Source organism: Lonchura striata, chromosome 12, assembly GCF_050655825.1.
Source record: "Lonchura striata isolate lonStrDom1 chromosome 12, ASM5065582v1, whole genome shotgun sequence".
NCBI classification, from domain to species: Eukaryota; Metazoa; Chordata; class Aves; order Passeriformes; family Estrildidae; genus Lonchura; species Lonchura striata.
The window spans coordinates 11449253-11467198 of NC_140714.1; the positions used below are offsets into that span (position 1 = coordinate 11449253).

General features: G+C 40.3%; 1 protein-coding gene across 3 annotated transcripts; it reads right to left on the reverse strand.

Moving 5' to 3' along the window:
• Positions 1–250: 250 nt before the first annotated feature.
• RUVBL1 (RuvB like AAA ATPase 1) lies at positions 251–16694 on the reverse strand. 3 transcript variants are annotated; one of them, XM_021532182.3, is made up of 11 exons: positions 16477–16694; positions 15663–15749; positions 14927–15059; positions 10917–11068; positions 9578–9667; positions 8605–8754; positions 7223–7286; positions 5923–6121; positions 4166–4268; positions 1134–1225; positions 251–838 (listed from the first exon to the last, which is right to left on the reverse strand). In XM_021532182.3, the coding sequence occupies exons 1-11, from the start codon at positions 16615–16617 to the stop codon at positions 679–681; spliced, it is 1371 nt and encodes a 456-aa protein (XP_021387857.1). In that variant the 5' UTR covers positions 16618–16694; the 3' UTR covers positions 251–678. The 3 variants fall into 3 exon arrangements, with proteins under 3 accessions (XP_021387857.1, XP_085446643.1, XP_085446642.1); XM_085590517.1 differs by lacking the exon at positions 16477–16694 and adding an exon at positions 16043–16469; XM_085590516.1 differs by lacking the exon at positions 16477–16694 and adding an exon at positions 16063–16308.
• Between the last annotated feature and the right edge of the window lie 1252 nt (positions 16695–17946).

Sequence of the window (17946 nt, forward strand, 5' to 3'; positions counted from 1 at the left end):
TCTGTGGGAAAGGCTTTAAATAGAGCTAAGACAATCACTATGCATTTCTGCACTCTCTAAGGAAGTCTTCAGAAAATGAAACCCAAAGCCTACAAAGAAGTAAACATTTCCAAAAGGTCCCAATCACTCTATCTTTGCTGCAATCTATTTTAATGTTGCAGATCCATTTCACTCGTATTTGGCTTTAATTCCAATTTATTTTGACCGTTTCTTAGGTCAACACCCATAGTGAACACACATGCACTTCTAATATTCTTGACATGTTTTATTATAAAGCACTTCAGACAAACTTTGATTCAAAACCAAAACATTATCATCTGTAAAAGGAAACTATTTTAAAACAGGATTCATAAAGAAAATAGACTGTTCTTAAGCATCAGCTTCAGTTGGAGCTCTTCTATAATGAAATCTAAAAACAAAACTGATGGGCCAAGAGCTACTTATGTCACATATATTGATAAAAGGGAGACTAAGATGTTACACACAAACCATGGAGCATCTTATTGTTGATAATAAACAGGAACAGTCGACAGTTAATTCTGGCCTGACAAAGCAGTCCAACATTTAAATATTCTTCAGTCCCAAAAGAGACAAACCATTAACATTTCTCATTCAATAACTAAGCCAGCCCTGGCTAAGGGTTAAAGCTACTTCAAAGCATGGAACATGATAAGCTTCTCATTTCATGTACTTCTCCTGTTGATCAGCCAAGATTTTTGCTGAGGATTTAGCATCATAGAAAAGTTCATTTATTTCTTCAATATGCTCTTTCTCAATGCTGTCTTTCCCATTAATCTTGGCAAGCAGGTTAGCTGGGGTCAGCAACTGCACAGCATACCTGTGATCAAACAGAGGCAGACGAGTAATTACAATTCAGCACATCCCAGGGAACTGATGATACAGAGAGGTGGGACATTTGCTAGGAAACACAGCTCTACCAGCAGTATGAGAAAGTCAGCAAGCACTCCAGCACATTCATTCTTTAAAGAAGAAAAGAGAAGCATTACCACTCTTTTTAACAATTGTTAACAGACCATGACATTGTAAAGGAGAGCTTTGTCTGCTTCCCACAGTGAGTTATCCTACAGTGGCTTTAGACCCAGTCATGCTGAATAGAAAACTGCCCAACTTACCTCAGGGTTGTCTTGGTACCAATTTCCCCTAAGTGGTTTAGAGCTTCTTCACTGATATTAATCCCTTCTGTCTGAGCACGAAGTTTTGTGATCTGTTGGGAAGAGTGAGGTATGTGCCCAAACAATTAACATGCTAAATTACTTAACTTGGTATCTGTAAACTATCAGCTTAGAGATGAGACATGCTACAAGACAAGATGGTGTGGAGAGTTACCCTTATGTAACTTATCACTAAACCAGAATTTGTAGAATTCTAAGTCTTTGAACAGGCAAATATATTGTTAAAAAACTGTTATCACACAAGGAAGGTAAAGTAACACATCTGGACTGCTAACCCTTCATGGTAACTCTGCACACTTAGCAAAGCCTATCTACTAATAAGAAGCAGAATGTGAAAACTTATATAAGAAAATGGAAAATGTATGTTAGAAGTTAGTGGCAGCTGGAGGTTTCTGGATAGCTACACCAGTTACTGAATTCTGCAGTGTATCACTGCAGATACAGCAGAGCCCTCCAAAAAGCCCTACAGAAAGCTACACCCTTTCCTTAGCAGCTCTCAACACACTTTTTATTCAATTGACAAGAAGATAGTAAAATAAATCAAAAAGTTACTTTCTATGATTCACCTATTCCTTCAAGAAGAAAAAAAAAATCACTAAGAAGAATCTAATCTTTCAGTAACAGTCTCAGGCTTGTACCAGTTTGAAGATCTTTACAAAGTTGGAGAGGAAGATATCACCAATAAGCCTGAGCATATAAAGCTGTAACAAAAGTGGCACAAGTCTCTCGGTAGTCTGTATTACCAGCTGAGTGATAAGGGGCAGACTGGATAATGATGTTGTGTTGTAGTGCAGAGATAACTCTGGAACTGCAAGCCTCATATAATACAGGTATTTTTCACTTTGGCAGCTTTGTAAACAAGATATCAAGCAGCACTCGTTTAAATTAAAGCTATAAAAATGCGTTCAGGGAGCAGAGTAAGAGAAGGGCTTGAAATGGCAGAAAGTTGGTGCTAAGATATGTGCACTGAATATTGGCAATGCTGCTGCCAATTGCAGTTTCAGGTTGAAGACTTTTTTACCTGTAGATCACCTAGACATCCCCTTCCCTTCATTCAAACACTGCTACTTTGTTCTTCCTCTGCTAAAAACAAGGTTTTGAATACCACATCTTTAACAATGTTTTTTAGAATAACTTCTTATCTAGTAACCTGGTGGAACATTACCCAAGGACTAGAGCCCAAGCCATTAATCTACCACATATGCATTTACTATGGAATAGGAAAACAAGTGTTTATCAGGTGAAATACACTAGGAACATTAAAACATCTCAGTTATAACCTTTAATATCCAACAGGAGACACATATGCAAAAAAGTTTGATTACAACACCACCTGACTAGAATAAGCATAAAAGTGAATTTTTTACCTATTCTGGTTGCACTAAGGTTACTGTGCCTTGTCTCAGAGCAGCACTTCACAATGGATTTCTACTTTATCAACACGCACAAAAAAAAATATTTGGAACTGGCTATGAACAGACTTCCAGTACAATATGACCAGATTCTGCGCTGATAAAAGAGTCAATTGTGAAGGCAAAGACTATCACACAGACTCAGCAGCAGAAACTTCTTACAAAAGACAAATGAGAGCAAGAATTGAGATTATACTTATGCCTTGTTTTTACCCCCACCCCAACCATATTTAGTTAGAAGCTGAAGTTAAGTGTAATAGCTCCTCCTCTTCTCCCATGAGAAGCTGCCATTCCAAAGCCTTAATTTAAGGGAGGATGAGATTATCTGACTGTGGGAACATGATTCCAAATGTCTGAACTCAATGCTACTGTGAACACTTCCTTTCCTTCAGCCCTGGGGAGGGTGGAAATCCCAGCACTTATCCAGCTCTTCTGAACATCAGCACTGAGAAAATTTCTTACCTTCATGGTAATACAGCACTAACTACACAGAATTCACTTACACTACAGGGAAATCCAATAGTCTTTAATACCCCCAGGTTGAGTAAAAGTCACACATTAATATTTGTTTTGCAGACTAAACCTAAGTGTAGTGTTAAATCACTGGGCTGCTTCTACTGCAATGTACACCACTAATGCTTCAAGGTATCCTTTAGGTACCAAAAAAATCATCCTGAGAACAGCTCAGGACATCATCCATGAAAAGCTCCTCAAACCAAGTGAAATGAAGCTTTGCCTCTGTTCCATAAATGCATCCATGTCACCTTGGCACTTTTCCAGCAGCAGGAGACCATTATCTGGCATAACACTCTCCTCCACTGACACTATCTCTTAAATACAAAGAATTGACATGGCAAACCCTAATGTCTTCTGCATTGTGTCACTTCCCAGCACTGAGAGGCTAATGAGGAGGGATCTTTGACACAATGCATCATAATGGCATCAAACATTATAATCAATATACAATACACTGTGATTGCCCCACAGGAAAACTTCCAGGCATTTGGAAGGATATCTCTGCAATGCTTTCTCTGCTTACATTTCCAAACTTAACTAGGAGCATAAAAATTCTCCCCATTTCAGGAGACAGCCCCAGTAGGTTAAAGCTAAAATACAGGACACAAAGGCAAAAATGCAGCACATAAGGTTGTATTCCTCTATTCCTCTCATGTCAGGGAAAAGCCTGAGGTCTGGGACAGAAAATCCCATCATGTGACACTTCATCTTATATCAACTGAAAAAGCACTACCTGCTGGAAAGCACATCTGTGCAAGAGATTGCTTCAGCTAATAATTCATCCCTTCCTGCAAGCGAGGTGCCACTTTCAGCTCCACCTGTGCCTAGCAAATTCTCAGTGGCTGGGAGTCAGAGAAGTTGTGTGCACAGTTTTAACCAGCTCACTGTATTAACTCCTAGAGAAGCAGGCTTTTAACAAGCAGGAAGTTTTCTGGCACAAGCCCTGGTGACCACAGAGTCAAAGATCTCTACAGTAACAGACTAGGCAGAAGCTGTGCACAACTTTGGCGACTTGTAACAAGCTCTTTAAAATCCTGTGTGTACCTGCTTCATTTCTTGGGGAGTATAGAGCATGGTTCGGATAATCATGACTCGATCCAGCAGGTCCAGTGGTATTCCATGAGGAGACACAATATCCTCTGTGCCTCTAGAAGAGAAACCAAACAGAAAGAAAACAGACACTCCTGTGAGCTCAGTACATTGATTTGGGTAACATCAGTAAAGAGTGACTAGACTAGTTTACAAATGTGTGTCCACAGAGACACACACCCCCTGGGTCAGAGAAGTAACATTCTGGTCTAAGGTTCATTCCAGACAGCCCCAGGGAAACAAACACTATTGCTGGAGCTCTTAAACATGCCTCTCAAATATAGTGAGAGGTGCTTTCTTGTATTGTATCTCACAATACAGCCTTATCTAATGTTCTAAGGTATCCTCCAGCAAGGAACAAATCATTCTTACTAAGTTGTTTAGCAGTATCAGCAGAAATTATATATACTGTTATCCATTTGGAGAATATCCCCTGTTGCTGAGCAAGCCATTCATTCCCCAGTCCCTTCAGTGGTTTACATTCCCTGCCTGTAATCCAGCAAACTGAGAGGTTTAGGTCTCTCTATGAAGGGTAGAGGCAGGATCTAGATCCCCAAGCATTTTATTTGTTTGACATACAACACACAACAGCAAAGCCTGCAGACACATGCACTCTTGGCTTCCCAAGACCTCTGTAATTTACTGTGAAAAGATACCCAGATTTAATTTATGAAAATTACACAGATGGTAGTAAAACCAGTGAAGTGCTGGTATTTAGGTAGCTGCAGCTCTGGCCGTGGATCTCCAGTATGAGATGTCACTACTGTATGGAAAATCTACTTTCTAAAATCACAGCTTTTTTTTTTCAGTGAATCCATGCTGACAGAGGTCTACTTCCTTTACTTTTACAAGACAGCTTTTTTATATCTTTGCAAAGAGAGTGCAGTAATGTCCATCTTAAACATTTTTGGAGGGCTTATCATTCTCACTTCTAAGCAATGCAAATAGAGAAAGATTAATACCAGATGAGCCACTGTGAGGGAAAGGAAAAGCTGGTTATACAGCTGAATTAAATCAATTCAAAGAGCAGCAATCATTGTTAATGACAGCTTGTTTAGACATAATTAGACCTAGACCACAAACTAGTAGAACTTACAGAAGACTCTGAAAGAGGACAGAACTTTTACTGAACATGCAAAGAATGCATTTTGTGGGTGCAAAATATCAAAGTGAGGTGGAAATGAGAAACAAGTTGGTTGAAAAGATTGAAGAATCACAGAACGCCAGACCAACATAACAGGGAAAGGGAGAGGCTGAACTGTGACACACTTTACCAGTATGAACAAGAAGCTGAAGTCTGATGAAATTGGGATAGCAAGCAGCAAAATAATCCAGAAGCAAGAAACAATGGTATTAGAGGTTAGTAGCTCAGGTGCTTTTGATGTCCCTAATGTGCAGGTAATAGATGTATTGACGTATACAATGAGAATGGTAACTGTCACAGATCACCCAGGAGTGAAACAATTCAGAGACTGATAGAGGAGAGATGTGCTGGAGGAAAGGAGGAATTCCAGTCAGCCTGGTGTTAAGTGCTTGTCCCATCATGAAGCTCTTAAGCAGTTCTCCAGCACCAGTGCAGCTTGCAACTCATGCAGAGGATTATCACATGTGTCAGAGACAAAAGACTTCAAAGATTGTAACTCTACTGATGCAAGTAATTCCAAGGTTTTTGGAACAATACAAACTGGCAAATTCAAGCTTAGACATCATACCTGATAATGCAGTTTCCTCGGTTGGAAGCAAAGATGACAATGGGGGAAATAGAAGATTCCAGTGCTCGGTGCAGGTATGTGAAACACTCAATATCCAGCATGTGAACCTCATCCACAAAGAGCACACCTGGCACCAGCTCTGCAATGCCTTGATCAATGTATTTGTTCACCACCTTATTTATCTCTCCTCGAAGTTTATCTGAGAACAAAAAGAAACTGTTGGTTATTCTGCTAGTCAACTATAGGTCAGAGAGTAAGTATTGAAGCAAGGAATATTCTTCTTGAATTTTTCCATGGTTTGGTATCTTACTGCCACAAGGAAAATACCTGTGACTCTAAAGTTTTGTGACATTTGCAAACTGTGTTGGAGAGATATCTGTGCAACCAAGTATTTCTAACTGAAATACTCACACGTGAACAATTGATTGTTGTAGGTTTGTGGAGTTTGGTAGGGGTGGAGAAGTCAAATCAAACCTCATTTTAAACACAAAACTTACTGAAGTTTCCAAGCATGGGTGAAAAGAACATCACTGAAAGAATGAAATCTTGCTACTCTATTTCAGCAAAGAAGTTGTATTTAACAAAAAAAAAAAAAAAAAAGGCTATATAAGTTTCTGTGAACCTATTGCTCTCAAAGCTATGCCAGATGTTACATCAATATATTGGTATTAGAATAAGCAAAGCAACCTCTGGAACAGAAAAAAATACTTCAAAAAATGACCATTCAGTTAGGTATTCAAACAGCTTTTGATTTAAATTTAGATAGTAACTTAGTGAAACATAATTTCTTTCACAGCAAAAAGGAGAGCAGATCTGTCTGTAGATACTGTTTTCTCCAAAGACCTGCAGGTGGGAAGAGCAGCAGTGTATGTGGAGTATCATGTCCTTAGACAGTTGCTAGAGAGGTGCCATTCTTCTTCTCCACCAAAATTCAGTATGATTGCTACATCACTTTATAGAATTTCTTTATTACTGCTGTATTCAGTTTGGCTCTTTGAAAGCCTGAACCTCACACTGTGGCAGGAATGTAGTAAGATAGGCACAGCCATTCTGACCTCTCCCCAGGAAGATGGGCACAGAGCTCTGGACACATTTTACCACTACATGCATGAATCAGTAACTTGTACTGTCTCCCGCCATTGCAATTCTAGCAACTGTATCACTGCTTCTGGAACACTGAGTATTTATGAATATGTATTATGTAGGCATTAATTTAAATATAGTAACTCTATTTTTAATCCTTTTCTAACTGGAAAACACGTAGGTTATATAATCTCAAAATGCCATACAGGTTTCGTACCAGTAATTTCAGTTTTCTTAGGTTTCATCAACTGTCCCATCATAGAAAGGATGTCTTGTCCTCCCTAGGAAAAGAAAGTGACAGATCAGCTTTGAGGTCATGTAGTATGCACACACCTTGGGAATTCTATTGATCAGGGACTGGTTAAAGAAGTTGTTTCTTAGAGTTAACTTAATACTTTATAGCAGCAGTCTTTGATAATCTGTCAAAGTTTAGGTCACCTCACCACAGGAGTAGTTTAAACATAACCACCTAGCTATCCCCTCATCCTTGCTCATTTGGAGAGCATAAAAAAACAAAATGAGCTATCCTCTCTTGAAAAAACTGTCACAGAGGAACTCTTAAGGAATTAAATTGTCGGGGAACACAGAGACTTGGATTGCATGCATGCACAGTAGGTGTTCAGCCTGTCAACAGAGGAAGAATTATTCTAAATTTTATATAACTTTTTAATAGCATGATTTTTATAAACGTTTTTTTTTGTAAATGAAGAGTTTTATTTTGAAATTGAGTAAGTTAAAGAGTTGTATTGCTTTACTGTAGGTATTCCAGCCTTTAAACTTGTTAGTGACTTCTGCTTTCGACACAGATGGAATTGCCTCAAGAGTGGATTTATGTGAAGACATGACAAGGAGTTATTCTTCTCTTTTCTGGGGTTTTTTGCTGCAATACATGCAGAGCTCTACTGAAATTCACAAAGAATGTGAACAGGTGGCTATAAAACATTTCTGAAATAAGTAAGAATAACAACAGAACCCACAGCAATCAAAATACTTAGGGTACCTTTTATCACAGTCCTTGCAGTTTCCATTTCATGGTAATAAAACCATAAACACAGAGAATATATTAATATGCATTCAGAACTTCCATTAAATGAAATTATACAGGTCTGGCTGCTGCTACTTCACACTAGGAGGCAGCTTTCCTTCTAGAGAGAAAGCAATAATCTCTTTTTCTGGTCAGAGGCAAGAGTCCACAATGTTCTTTTTCTGCAAGTGATGGGGCACAGCAGTGTAGGGAAAGAGAGCAGGGTCTAGATTTTGCATTAACTGTGAAGGTGGTGGATCCCAAATACCTGTGAGGAAGCTGTTTTACAATTCCCAGTCTGTCCTCTGTAGTGCTAGGAGTGTTATGCTGACCAGTATTCCATGACCAGGTGCATGAATCCTATGGAAGCAACTGCTTTAACTTCTTTAACCTCCATGGCAGGGCCTCCCTGAGGAGAGCCACACTGGCCTTCCCGGTGTAACACCTACTGCTTTTCCTACAGTGCAATCTTTGAGGGTGAGCTACCTCAACTTCCTACATTTCAGTTATTCTGGTAGCATCAAATCTAGCTGAAATAATTTTTCTGTAAAGACTTCATCTGTGAAGTCAGATACCTGAGGTCGAGCATTAGCCACATCCAAGTCATGCAGGGTGACATCCTGAATAATTTCCTTTTTCTTGTGCACATCACCTTTTGGCAAGGGAACATACTCTTCAGCTTCAAGGTCAAATTCTGTAGCATAGATATCACACCTGCCTTGCCTCTGAGGAACAAAAAAGAGAAAGCCAGGTATAGAATTAATTTCAGTGCCAAAACCTTGAGTGACATGAATTTGATAACATGGTTAGCTCACAATTCTAGTTCTGACAAGCTTCAGCTGACAATTCAGACACCCCACTCCCTGCTTAGCAACAGGCATACCCTATCTGCTGATCAAAGCTCAAAAACTCTGTTGAGAAACACCTGATATTTTCAGTGGGAACAATATTCTACTCCTCTCTCCCCTTCTTTTACTGTAGGCAATTCTTGCTAAAGGACAAATCCAGCAGATTATCCAGAGATTGGGACAACCTCCTTTGTAGGTGGGTGATTTATTATGATAGAAAATATTATGCTCATCCATTAAACAGCATGTATCACTATACACTTTCTGAATCAGATATGAAAAGAATGCTAACTAATGCAGTATTCCCTTCTACATGTATATATCTTGTGGAGAAAATATCAGAGCGATAAAAGAAAGATTAAATATGCTGCACATGTCAGCCTGAAAATGACTAAAGTTGTTTGGTTCTTCCTCTCTTCCCTTAGAAATGCCTTGATCTTACAGAAAAGAAAACTCATCCAGACAGCATCAGTGATAGCTTCCTTGCCAGATGACCTTAATTGTGAGCCAGATCTCCACCTCCTTTGGGTGCAAAAGACTTTTCTCTCCTGATAAGGAAAGCACTGGGCTCTTTTTAAAAATTTCCATGTAACCACATCATGCCAGTTAAGGTTAATAAATCAGAGAGTCTTCTGACAAAGGCAGGGAAAGGTCTGCAAAAAACATACGCCTGCATAAAAGTACAGAATTTTTCTTTTACCTTGACAGCTCCGCTGTTTGCTTCAATATAAATAACGTCACCAGTTTCCACTCGCTCCTTCTGCAAGCTCTCAAAAATGCTGGGGTCCAGCTGCAGACAAGCAAACAGCACAGTTGATCAAAGCAGCTCCATATTGTTATGGTAATCAAGGCAAAGAAACTCAGTTTGAAGCTCATTCCCATCAGACGAAATTAAACTGCAACTCACCCTCTAGGATTTTATAAAGCTGTAATGTTTGGAGTAGGGATAGCAAATAAATCTGGAAGATGCACAGAACTTACTGTCTTACAAAAAAATCTGTTACCCAAAAGGAAGTGACAGTGCCAAAAACATAATGGTACCAGCTACAAAGCATACCTCTGAGTAATGTGACAATGTATTTATACCTAAGAAACAGTAGTTTCTCCAGCTTTCTAGGAAAACTTTTATAAAAAAATCTGGCTATAGCATTGAATATATGAATCAATGATTTCTTGAGTCCTTATCCTCTGTGGAGCTCTGTGAGGGAGAGTGAGTGTGGAATATATTAGATGCTTTTGTTTCTCCTGGTACATGTTTATTCACTTTTGCTCTTCATTTCCTTGTTTTCAGAGTGAACAAATGAAAGATGATACTTAAAAACAGAGACAGCTTTTAGTTCTCTCCAAGTCTGACAGGGAAATTGAATGGAGACAAGAAAACAAAAGGAAAGTGGGCCTGAGCTGGCAGCACACCAGCTCAATTTCCAGTTCTCTATCAAATATTCACTAGAGCATGACACCCCATGTAGAAAGAAAAGATGTGACAGAAAGAACAATTTATATTTAAACAGGCAATATTTCCCAAGCCATCTTTAAACATTTGGTTCCTGACAATCATGAAAACAAAACCAAACAAGGCCTTTCTCATATGTTTATTACCATGAACATTAATTTATAGGCAGGGTCAGAGTGTATCACAGACTGAGACAGAATGAAGCTTAGATTGCCAACTCAGCCCATTTTTTGTGGTACTTGTCATTTATAAAATTGCATCAGGATCTCTTCCTATTAAAATTCACTTTTAACTTCTTGAAGACATACAGGTGAGTGCTGACAAACAGAGAAATAGCATCTGCTAACCAAGTGATGATGGGTTTATCTCCTATTTCAATTAGTAGGACACAACACCAATACCTAAATATTCTACATAAAGCAGATAAACAGTTAGGATAAAGTTGTCTAGCCAAAGAAAGCAGTCTCCTGGCAGCCCCACTTGTTAAGAGTGGATCAAGAGCTTGAAATGGAAATAAGAAGTGTTAAAAACAGAAGCTGCAAACCCAAAATACTTCAGGAAATCTCCGAGACTCTACCACACATACCTTCAACTGTTTGGTTCCCTTTGCAGTTTTGAGTCCTATAATTACATGGCTGATGGTTTTGCCATATCCCCCCATAGGATTCTCAGTCTCACAGGGAGTTAGTTCTGTCACTTCTCCTTCATAAACTTCCTTGGTCTCTTTAATCCTCAACCCTGCAAGAAATTACTTTAAATAGCTTCAGTATACACTTATGAGTCTGCTGCTTTATTGTCAACAAAATGTAATATATTGTTAGAGTACCTTACATTTAATGGAAATGTTTTACTTTTAAAGACAGAAAGATGAACTATTATTCTCTTCTTCAATATTAAGTGAGAATATCCATCCTGTGCATCAGAATGAAAGCTCAGCCCAAGTTCTGACCTGCTAAGTGGTTTATTAAACTTTTAGGAATTATCTTCTTCTATTCCTTATTATTAGTTCTTGAAGCAAATATTAGGAACCTCTGTCTCTTTTCCCTCCCACAAAGAGGAAATTTGCTTGATTTGCTCCCTATGCTAGAGCCAGAAACACAGACCATCTTCTGAAATTAGTGACATTAATATGAGTTTTTCACAATTTTTGGACCATCAAAAAAGCCCTGCAAAGTTAACAAAAATATAGAAGAAAAAAAGTAACTTAATAAAAAACTATATTTTAGCAACTGAGTGAAAAATACAACATAAATCAATTAAACAGGTATTGTGCTTGAACATCATAAAATTACTAAAGAGCTTATGTATATTTCAAATATTTTTTCAGTTAATAGCAAAAGGTGAGCTAGATAAATCTAGCAGAAACTGCTACAACACAAATTTCAAACTATTTCAAAATAGCTGAAAATTACATCCTCACTTTGTTATTTTTCAGACAGCCAAGCACTCATCAGAATACCTTCTGTTCTAGTAATAATTTCTGTAATTAACTAGATTATTTTAAATTGATAAATAATATAGACCTGAAGTCATTTATAGGCAGATTGTTTCAAAGCAAACCCACTATCACCACCACCACTACAATTATGTATGTTCTAACTACACAGAAGTTCAAAGAATCCACATCTGAAGAAATTCCATGAAGTATATTATGAGACACACATGCCATACCAAAAATAATGAATGGGCTGTATGTAATAAGATATAAGGAAGTAATTCTGCCCAGTCTGAGGGTATTGTGACTTTATAAACCTTTGCTTGTTCCGTAACTTTTCATTTTGCTTTGAAATAGATCAGACACTTCACCAGTAATTTTGAGCTGCTGATGGAGGCTATAAAGAACTGACAAATACGAGTCTGTCTCCCTCTACTGGGAAGACAATTCAGACAAGGATCTGAAATGAGAGAAACGGCCTAACTGTAAATAACATGACAAATTCTTGGAAAGAAACGTATGCTTTATCTTACTTAAAATGAGATAAAAAATTATATACAAAATTAATTTCAGTAATTTTAAAAAATGTTCTTCAGGTATGCCAAAACACCAGACAGAAATTACTGAACCTCTGAGTTAAAAAGCTGACCTAGACAAGGCTGCACCACATGGGCTCGTAAGCAACGAGTGTGAAGCGATATGGGAATTTGCACACTGAAACTGCTATTGCCACAAATTTTGCTTTAAACTTCCAGCACAAGCTCTACCCTGGTCTGAAAATCTGGCAGCCTGTTTGTGTCTGGGGTATGACTTGTATGCTGCTGAAGCATGCAATGAATCTTCCAGTTCCGTTTCACCTGGAAAGAATCCAATTCATGTGCTCATTCTGTTCCACAACACAAGTCAAAGCCAAGTCAGTGAGGACAAACCCAGGGATTTGCTTCAGAAGCCTTCCTCTAATCCAGACTAATGTGCTCTTAGAGAGATGTCTGTAGAAAATATTTACAGATGAACGTGATCTGCACAAAGGTAATTGATGCTTTGAACTTGCTGTTGATTATCCTTTGATTTCAAATGAACATGTATGTGTCAACTACAAACTTCATTCTCAGAAGAGTTCTTAGAGAGATCTCCTACTTCCGAATCAGACACAAATCCAAGGCAGCAGTTGTGGGCTGTTTCATGCTTTGGTTCAACAGAACTCCATGGAGCTAAACAAGCTTGCTTGACTCATTGGCAGATACAGTTTGGCAACACAAGGAACAATTACAGCATCAAAGTGGCTAATGCAGCAGTTATTTTTTACTGCAGCTGAGCTCTTAATATTAGCTGCTATCATCATCCTCACCAGCTGCTAATGAGATCTATACTGGATCAATCTCACCCAGGTTAAATTTCTTTTAACCCATAAAACAATTTGATCTCCTCATTTCTCACTTTTGTCCTTTTAGGTTTCTTACATATTATAACCTCTTTAATGCATCCTAAACACTACTTGGCCATGAGACTATGTCTGTTATTAAAAGACTCTCAACAATAAAAAAAAAAATCTGTAAACTCAGAGTCACTCCTACTTTCTTATAAAGTAATCCAAACCAGTCAGACTGTAGTTTCCAAGAAAAAAAAACCCCAACCATTAAATAAAAAAGTTGATGTTAAGATTTCCGATAATTTTTAAAAATTCAGGTGGCTAAACCCCTTGAAAGCAAACTGCATGATATGAGCAATGATGATGTACACAGAACCTGCTACCAAGGAGACATACAAACAAACCTCAATAAAACCTAAATGAATACTTTCAAGTACTAACAGACGTGTGAGCTGAAGCTTCCCTTGCACCCAGACCCAACTACACTGCACAGAATATTTTTTTTTTTTTAATGCACCCTTGTAAAATATTTCTTTACGAAGCAGACAAGCTAAAACCTGATATTAAAACCCAACTGGAAAGTGTTTAGTTATAAGAAATGGTGGTTACTAGTCCTTTGAAATAATTTAGAGAATTTTTTTTACACCCATAAATATATTCAATAAAGGCTGTGTTAGGAAAATGTGACATGGAATTCAACAGAAAGGAATAAAAGAAGTTCCATCTTTCATTAACACTAATATTTGTTTAGAAGAGTCTCTCTATTGACATTCAGGAAATGCAGAGAACTAACAATGTAGCTGGCTGTTAAACCTCTGCTATCTCTAGCACTGACAACATGGATGGCCTAAGTTCCACCTGCTGGTTCAGGTTTCTAAACCTCTGACAGGGAACTTCATCACATCAAGGAAATTTTGCAGACTACTGAGGCTTCCCTCCCCCAGGCCCTGCCAGTTTCATGGTAACCAGAAGACCAGAGACTACTGAAAGTTGCTTCCTTATAAAAGTCAATGGAATACTTTTGTTTCACTGAAGAACTGAGAGACTTCTTCACCCTGCTGCTGCCAGATGAAGCCAAATAGGAAACATGGTACTGAAACAGGAAAATTTCTGTTAATACATTCAGGACTAAAATCAACGGGGTTCTCTTTAGCCAATCCTCACACAAACCAGGGCTACTTCTCTCTGCATTTGTCAGCTGTCAGCAGCAGCTGTGTAAAGAGATTTTAGATAGTCACTGAGATTGCGTTGCAAATTAAACCAATTTACATCAAACTTGTAAATGTAGCATAGAACTGAGGAAGACATTAAGTTACAATGTTTATTCAGTTGGCATGGAACTTTCTCTGTGCTCACTGGAATAGTAAGTCAGGCTAATGCTGCTGTTTGTGAGCCCCTGATTAAAAGTGTTAATTTACCAGGGTGGAATCACTAGAACAAAAAATAGGAAGAGTATTTTTCTGTCTACAAGTATTTCTGCTAATGTAAGAAATTAAAAATTGCTTTTTCTTTCAGCTTTATTCAGTCATAGGCAAAATGGAGAGGTGAATCTGACAGATAAAAGAATTTGATGAAGTATAAACCAAAATACAAAAATTAAATTACACTTTGTACACACAAAACCTGACTCCACTAAGTGTGAAAGATTCACTAAATTAGAATCAGTACTGAAAAAAGTAAGTATATGAAAACCTGAAAATGGCTTGACCATTGAAAAGTTTTTCCTTTTCAGATGACTGGGAAAAAGCAAAGTATCATGCAAACACTTCATTCTTCTTTTCCTGAAACTTACCAATTGCACGTCGGAAATTTTCCATGAGAACTTCTGTTTTCTTGATCTCAGTGGAATAGACCTCACTTCCAACCATAGGACAAAAAGGAACTTTGCTTCCCAGTTCCTGAGCAATAGCTAAAGCCAAAGCAGTCTTTAAAAGGAAAAAAGAAATACAAAACCCAGACATTAATTTTGAAGAGAATTAAGAAATTATTATTTTTGCACAAAGTTAACTTTCCTCATTGTATCACCTTCTATATATCACCTACCAATTTATGGCTATTCTGTCTGACATATATTTCTCACATACAAAAACCCTCCTCAAACACAGTTGACCTTGGCCAAAGGCTTTAAAAAACCCTGAAGACATCATACTGGCTGCTTGAATTTGACACCTGCTACAGATGCAAAAAGCCTAAATAGCATGGAGGAAAAAAAGTAAACCAAGCAAAAACCTTTCTGGCTTTTAATAAAAAAGTAACTTCTAAAACTTTTTCAGAGCTCTTGCTACTGATGTGTTTAGTAACCTACAAGAGGTGGTTTCACATTAAAGATGCTGAACACAACAACGGGTACTCCCAGTGTCGATGATACCACAAAAGCAAAAATATCAAGTAGAAAACTACATGAGTACATTGATTGAAAAAAAATCTGGCATATGAAAACACTTTGTAACCACTACCCTAAAACGGTTTTGACAAATTAAAACAGATTTGGAAATACTTTATTTTGTAACAAAACAGAAAAGTAATACCTTGCCAGTTCCTGGAGGTCCTGCCAACAGCACTGCTCTGCCAGCCATTTTTTTGCTTTTGATTAGCTCCACTATAACCCCACATGCCTGTAAGTTAAATAGGCATTTATACCGTTAACACAAGTATTGCTATAGTATCTTCTGTTCCAACATTACCTAAAGTATTTAGAAATAACAGGTTTTACAAAAAATAAAGATTTCAGTGTCATGCACACAAAAAGAAAGTTCGGGAAACATACTTTCTACAATCATTTTATCTGACACACATTAAAAACCACAGAAAACGAAACTCAATCTGTGAGCCCCGACTGCTTTTCCCTCTCGCTGTCCCACGCACAGACAAAGGTTTGAAAGTAAAGCAAGAAATTAATCTTCGCTGCCTGAGCCACAAATCCCCTACAGAGCTTCTTTCAGGGCCAGGCTGGATGAGGTTCTGAACAACTTGGTCCGGTGGGATGAGTCTCTGCCCACGGCAGGGGGCTGGAACGAGACATCATCTTTACGGTCCCTTCCAATCCAAACCAATCTGTGATTCTATGATGGCTTTATCCGGCCCGCACAGGAGCGGATGCTCCAATCCCTACGTGCATCAAACCCGCAGACTTGTGCTCGGTTTCGTTGCCTGTAACACCCCAGTGAGCACGCCGGCACCCGGGAGACCGTCCCCGTCGCTACGCGAAGCAGGAGCAGAGCCAGCACAGCGCGGCCGCCCCCCGGCGCCTCAGAGCGCAGCAGCCGCACAGAACCCGGGCACGGCTCCCACCCGCGGTCGGGCACCGTCAGCCGCCCCTGCCCGGCCCGGCCCCGCGCTCACCTCCCGCGCATTCTCCTGCCCCACCAGCCCGGCCCCCGCCGGCTTGGCGGCGCCGCTCTCGTCCAGCCCCAGCCCCTTGACATGGCTGTGGGCGGCGATGCGCTGGGTTTTGGAGGTGCTCTTCACCTCCTCGATCTTCATGGCGGGGCAGGGCAGCGGCAGCTCCGGCCCGGCCGCCCCGCGCTGCTCGCACGCGGCCCGCGCCTCACCGCGGCTCCGGCGCGCCCCGCCCCCGGCCCGCCATTGGCCCGCGCCGCGGCGCTCCCGCCGCTCATTGGACGCCCAGCCTGCCCGTCAGCCCCGGGGCTCGGGGTTTTAGGGTCCGCCCGCCCGTTTCCGCGTGCGGCGCGCACCGGCGGTCCGGGCGGGCGCGGGCGCTGCGGAGGAGTAGGGCCGGGAAGGAGGGAGGTGGCGGGGTGGCTGTCCCTGGAGGCGCTCAGGGAATCGCCGGACGTGGCACTCGCTGCCAGGGTCTGGTTAAAAGGTGGTGACCCGTCATAGGCTGGATTCTGATCTTGGGCGTTTCTTCCAGCCTAAGTGGTTCTGAGATTCTCTGCATCGACAAGGGCGGTTTTGGGGAGCGGCGAGCGGAGCTCTCCGCAGGGGGAGCCAGCTCGTTCTTGCTCGCAGGTTTTTTGGCCCTGCCGCACTTCAGCTCTTTCTTTCTTTCTTTCTTTCGTTCTACAATCCGATTTGGCGCTGGAGCCAGCGTTTGTCCTGCTGCCGGGGCTGCGGGAGCGCTGGGTGTCCCTGGCTCGCTGTCTTGTCCCTTGCCCGCCCACAGCCGCTGACAGTGCGCCAGGAGCCCTGAGCCTTCACAAAACCTCTGCTGGCTTTAGCTCACAAAAATAAATTAAGACTTTCCAAGGGTGTTCTCTAAAACTTTTTCAAAGATTCACAGAATCGTTAAGGTTGGAAGGGACCACTTGAGACCACCTAGTCCAGCTCCCCTGCCAAGGAAGGTGGGGATGGTCTCTTACCTGCTCGGTGTCGCTCATTAGTTTCTAGTGTCCAGTGAAACTGTGGAATAATTCTATTCTGCATCTTGAAGGCCTTCCTGTAAGCATTTGAGGCTGTGCTGCACCCACAGCACGTATTCCCAATGAGCTTCGAGCAATTGCAATGGGTAAAACCACTCCAGAGTCCCAGCAGGTTGTTTCATGGCCTCACAGAAACATCTGTGTTTCACGAGGTCTGGGATGCTGCAGCTTCCAGGCTGCTCCAGCTCCTAACTGGGGTTTGGTGGCAATTCTGCTGCACCTTCTATGAGGGGTTCAAAAGCTCAATTTGGAGATCACTCACAGTGAAATTTTAGATGGAATTTGGGAGCCTGAAGTTCCAGTGAGTTCTCTTTGTTTGTAGATGTTGTGATTTCTCCCACAAAAAACGACAGGGGACTCTTCAATAGATATACAGAGTTTTATGTGATTATAAAGCCATGTCTGTGTCTGCCATGTTTAAAGCCAGTGG